The sequence below is a fragment of the Hordeum vulgare genome, chromosome 7H (assembly GCF_904849725.1).
Source record: "Hordeum vulgare subsp. vulgare chromosome 7H, MorexV3_pseudomolecules_assembly, whole genome shotgun sequence".
NCBI lineage: Eukaryota > Viridiplantae > Streptophyta > Magnoliopsida > Poales > Poaceae > Hordeum > Hordeum vulgare.
Window position 1 is genome coordinate 4414396 of NC_058524.1, and position 5534 is coordinate 4419929.

The 5534-nt window shown below is 47.2% G+C and overlaps 1 protein-coding gene across 2 annotated transcripts; it reads left to right on the forward strand.

Annotated features, from left to right (window-relative positions):
- The first annotated feature begins 1570 nt into the window (after positions 1 to 1570).
- On the forward strand, positions 1571 to 4235 carry LOC123413603. Of its 2 annotated transcripts, none has more exons than XM_045106539.1 (3): positions 1571 to 1830; positions 3019 to 3150; positions 3272 to 4235. In XM_045106539.1, exon 3 carries the CDS (start codon positions 3308 to 3310, stop codon positions 4013 to 4015), a length of 708 nt encoding a protein of 235 aa, XP_044962474.1. In that variant the 5' UTR covers positions 1571 to 1830; positions 3019 to 3150; positions 3272 to 3307; the 3' UTR covers positions 4016 to 4235. The 2 variants fall into 2 exon arrangements, with proteins under 2 accessions (XP_044962474.1, XP_044962475.1); XM_045106540.1 differs by having other exon boundaries at positions 1572 to 1830; positions 3267 to 4235.
- The last annotated feature ends 1299 nt before the right edge of the window (positions 4236 to 5534 follow it).

Below are 5534 nucleotides of genomic sequence, written 5' to 3' on the forward strand. Positions count from 1 at the left end.
TTTGCACTGGCTGTAGGAAACCCCTACAATTTTATCTGCAGTTAACCACCCCTGTTAAGTAACTGCAACAAGCTTAAGTGGTGGTAGGGTGGCATTTTCTTTTCATTCATAAAAAAAACTGAACATTTTATCTATCGACAACACGACATGACACAAATATAAAGATTAGACATCGACCAGAAAATTAGTTGGATTGTTAATCGTCAGACCCGTCGGTGTAACCATTGAGTATGGTCAACGCACCGTCAATCCCCTCCCGAGCCAGCGAAAAAAATACCACACGATGAAATTAGTACCACGACAACATAACCGGTCCAGGCGGTAGCGCCGTCATGCCCGATTGTTCGATGGAGTGCTGGTTGTTCACCCGTAACAGCCTACCATACTCTCGTTGCTTCGTAGCAGTAGCCCATCACTAACGGGGACACGACTCCTGCCTGAGAGCCATGCAATGTCGTCGCCTGCCCCGCGTCATCGTCGATGCGGATGAGTGTTGAATGGCAGCACCGTCAGCCATAGACAAGGGTTGCATCGCAGCACCAACGACCATGTAGCGCAGTGATCCTATCTGGCTTGCATCCATCAGCGTGTGCTGCATCACAACACCGATGACCCTGCCACGTTGTGTCTCATCCAACCTGCAACCACCGACAATTGATGCATCGCAACACCGACGGTGATGCATGAGGGTTTCTCTGTAGCGTCGCAGCGCATCAAGCTTGAAGTCCTCCGCATCACAGCGTCGACTAATGATGGAGCAACACATGTTGCGTGAGGAAGCAACCTTCATGACATCCATAGTCCAGGCTTGGATCACTCGGCTCATCTTTCTTTTGCGACAACCCCCTTCCCTCATGCACATCTCTTTTCTAGTGCCGCTGAATTTTTACAGTATAGTTGTGTTTTCGGACCCTCCACTCTTAGCGCCTAGATGATCGGCAAGTGGACAACGAGAGCAAACCTGAACCGAGGAAGACATCACAAATAAGGTGTTGGCGATGGATCACGTAGCATCATAGATACTATGTCCATGGAAACAACCAAATACATGACAACATGGCTCCCCAAGCCTCGCCATGTTCCCCCTGATTCCTGGTCAGGGGACGGACAAGCCATGAAAATGCCTTCAGGAAGGAGACGGCGCCCACAGATGTCAACGTTGACCACAGCCACAAGAGTGCACAGATTTGTCCTCGGCCATACTGATCTTGTATACATAAAGGATGAATAATTTGTACATGGATTTTTTGTCTAATTTGTAAAAGGATAGAGGTGAACCGAATTATTGTCATGCTATTTCAAGAAACTTGGCATTCAAGCGAGAATCTCCATGTCCGCATGATACATCGAAAGTAAAAAAAAAACCATAACAAATGGCTTGCAAGGATAACATACCTTTACCGGGAGAAAACAAAGCATACGGTAGCATATTTGCCTACCAAGCAAGAATGGAAGATAAATAAATATGCATTTGGATTAAAGGAAGAAAAAGAAAACAAGGCTTGTCATTATGCTAGCTAGGTTGGGTTGGATACTTGGAGTGTTGGAGAGTGCAACCACCCATCACGAGCCCCGCACGTGCCCCCATCCCGACCTCCAAAATTCCCCAATCCGCCCCCGGTCTCCGCAGCTTCTCCGTACCCCGCACCGCTGCGCACCGCCAAATCCTCCTCGAATTCCGCGGATCCGGTCGCCCCCTCGTCGGAATCGCCCGCCCCCCGCAGCTCCGATCCCCGCCGCCGGTGGCCCCCATCCCCCCCGCGAGGCGAGGCGAGGCGAGTCGGCGGTCCGTCACTCGGCCCCCCACGCGCCGTCGCCGGCTCCACGAAGGTAACCGCTTCGCTCCGTACGGGCCCGATTCAGGGGTCCGGTCGTACGAATCTCAAATTCGCGGGGTAATTTCGGCGCGGTTCGCTCAGTTACCGGCGAATTCTGTCGGAATCTCGCCGTGCTCTTCCGGGATTGCCGGCTCGCTCGCCGGATTCGCCGTCGACCGTGGAACGGCCACGGTCTTCGCGCGGTTTCGCCGCTGATCTGCTCACCTGTGTGGCCGATCTGACGAGCTTAGGTGCCGTGCCGTGTGGCAATTAGGTTGTTTTTTTTTCCTGCCCCGGATCAGCGAGTTGTAGGCTCCATCGGTGCCAACTGCGAGATCGGCTTCGGTTTCTTCCCATGCGTCTAGAGGAGTTGGGTCGATGTGATGTTGCTCGTCCAGGAATGACGGTATGTGCGTCAGTACATGTTTTGCAGTTAAACAGCATGTGAAAACCCATCCTGCTATTTGCAGGACAGATCAGCGTGCTAATCTGTCGAGCTTCCGGTCTGATTTCACCATAAATCACAACCTTCCAAGTTCAAGCTCCTGTGACGTGCATCCGACAGGCTAATTGTAACCTTCGTGGCGTGTTCTAGACTGCTAGGGAGAGTCCAGCATTTACCACGATAGGTGGCAGCCATGATCCATGCCAGGATTATTTTTTTCCTTTTCTCGTAGGTATGCAAGTGGCACACCGCATACCCTGCATCCAAATACTACATGTTAGTGCTGTTTTTTGCGGCCATTAGCACACTAATATGAGTGTTTTGTGGAACAAGCACACCGCCGCTTGCATCCCAGTGTTCCATTTATGGACAGGTTTGCACTTTTAACTTGTGTTGTAGCAAATGCTGAATTCGGCTTGTTCACTGCACAGAAAGGCCACTTTGTTCAGTGCTGTTCACTTTGCCGCTAAGTTTGGCCGTTTACTAGTGGATCAGATTTTCCTTGTTACCGTGTGCCACGTTTTAATTGGATGAAACAACATCACATCATTCATATTTTTGAATTTTTGTCTGCTCAACTATATGATGCTTTTGTCTGCTGCTGAACTATATGATGCTTTTGTTTTTCTTAGTTTTTGCATGGAACGGATCATCATTCATATTTTTGCTACAAGTTTACTTGATATACATATATATATTCCTTGTGTGCGTTGAATCTTCGTTTCTAACCTGAAGTTTCTTCTTTTCTTGATACAGGAGAAGATCCTTATGAGTTGGTTGGCTGTGAATTCATATAAATTCTGGTACTGTGAAAATGGGTCAAAAGGTGGCAGAAAGTTCGTGACGAGATTAACCATAGACGATTGATTGAGGCCTGAGTGGATTTAGGTAGGCTTAAGTGGCTCTTCAACTTGAAGAAGTTGCTGTTGCCTTAGTATATGCTCTTTACAATGAGGAGTACAGCCACACACTCTTAGATTTGTATTTTTTCTTAATTGGATTAGTACAGGAAGATCAGATACAGTGAAAAGGGAGCGCAGTCGTGATGGATAGAGCTGGAGGCAACCAAGCAGGCCAAGTGTCGAAGAAAGGGAAGAAGAAGCACGCAAAAGACGAGTCGGACCGGCAGAAGCAGGCTGAGAAGAAGAGGCGCCGGCTGGAGAAAGCACTCGCAAACTCCGCAGCGATCATCTCGGAGCTGGAGAAGAAGCGGCAGCAGAAACAGGAGGAGCAGAGGAGGCTGGACGACGAAGGGGCCGCAATAGCCGAGGCGGTCGCTCTTCATGTCCTCATAGGCGAAGACTGCGATGAACCCCGTCAGCTGATGTGGAACGGCCATAGAGGCCGCGGCCATCGGGACGATTTCGTGGATCACGAACGGGCTCCAGGCGCGCAGCGAGCAGGAGGAGATGCCTATCCATGTGGAAGCCGGTCACCGCTGGCACGGGCCTCTCGTTCCCACATGCCCCAGTGGAGGCTCACCGACTGCGGCATGTCTGGGCCGTTCTCGTTCTCGTCATGGGAGCGGATGGGCGATTTTGAGGGGCTATACTGCGAAGGGACACCCTGCCAGACAGACCAAGATACTTACTGCCACGGCGGCCTCGTAGCAGCAACCCAGGCCGTCTCGCCATTCGGATACGTGTCGGAGGATCCATTCCCTGCCCATGGAACAGAGGGGGCTTCCTCCATCAACATCATGCTGGGCGGCACCTGCAGCAACAGCCTGAACATCTACAGAAGACAATTCTAGACCATAGTTACTTTCTTCCTTCTTACACCAAAGGTCATCTTTTCATTTTGTTGTGATACTTAGCTTTTGCGTCGAGGAACCGAAAAGTGGATATAGGATATATAGGAGGGGGGCCGTCTTACTGTCGAGTCGAAGAAGAAGAAGAAGGGTGTGTATTTGGCGTCAGTTGCAGACAGTGGGTTTTTGTGATGAATTATTAATACATTTTTTTTCGCTTTTACCTGAGGTTGATGTGCATGTGTAGCTCAATTTGCACCGGATGGACATGGGATTTGGTTTTTGGGTGGTGCAGGCCGGTCACAAGCTGTTCTGGGTTTGGCTGGTCGGCACCTCGGTGTGGTGGCATTATTAATGTTGTTGTTCTTTTTGCAGTGTGAGATTTGCATGGTGTGAGTGTGTGTGTGGTGCCACTTGATCTTGATCTTCTTTTTGCCCACCTTTCTGTGGATTATCCCATTGTGGATTGGATGGGGTCTCCCCAAACTTGGCACTAGGATCATGAGCATGCATGCATGAAAAGTAAGTTGTGTCGCGCGTGTGTAGGACGAGCTGGAGTTGCATGCATATCCGAATCTTATTGAGCATGCACAGCATTACCAGTAGGCCATGGGGTTTGATATTTCTGAATTTTGTCTATTTTTCCTGATTTTTTTTTGTGTGTGTAGGTTGGAAAAAAGTGTGTTTGTCTTGTCTGCTCGATATTCTAAATTTTCTTTTTTCTCTTTTGGTTTTGGTTCTGCTGGTACAATGCATCATGTGTTGTTCATGTGTAGTGCAAGTTATGTTTTGCCAAGATCATCTACACTTTGGAAAGACATTCCCTCTGTCCTAAAATAAATGTCTTAACTTTAATGTAACTTTGTACTAAACTTAGACAACTTCTCGGTCCATATTGAATAAAAAAGATGGAGGGTAGAATTCCTATAAGAAACTTGTGCATGGTGCCTATTGCAAAAAAGAAAAGAAGAAAGACGGAGGGTAGAATTCCTATAAGAAACTCAGACACCATTTTGTTTTTCTTTTCTTTGTTGTAGCTATGAAAGGAACAAATGTATCAAAACCTGTCTCGTATATAGGAGAGAATTGACGGATTAAATAATTGAGAAGGTAGGAAGGAACAATACAAGATGCTTTCATCTTTACTGTTAATATGTTTTGAGCTTGAGAATCAGCAAAAGGGTTAAGCAGTTATACATTAAATTCATAATTAGTCTTTTTTTTTTCTTTCTTGAAATAACATGATAATTAGATATATATTTATTTTTGGTTCGAGACAAGCATGATGATTATAGTATTAAATTGAATTAAATTAGCGCTGGGTGGGTGTTTGAAGGAGCGGGCCGGTGCCGGTGGCCTTGTGAAAAAGAGCATGTTCACTATGACGGGCGTGCAGTGAGCCAGTGACCTTGTGAAACAAACAGAGTTTCAGATTACACTAGATTAGATGATATAAGAATATACTCCTCTGTTTTAAAATAAATGAAACAAATTTGTTATAACTTTTAATTTAAAACTTTAC

Coding starts and splice junctions, on each gene's coding strand:
- LOC123413603 (XM_045106539.1), top strand. CDS start 3,308: ATGGATAGAGCTGGAGGCAACCAAGCAGGCCAAGTGTCGAAGAAAGGG.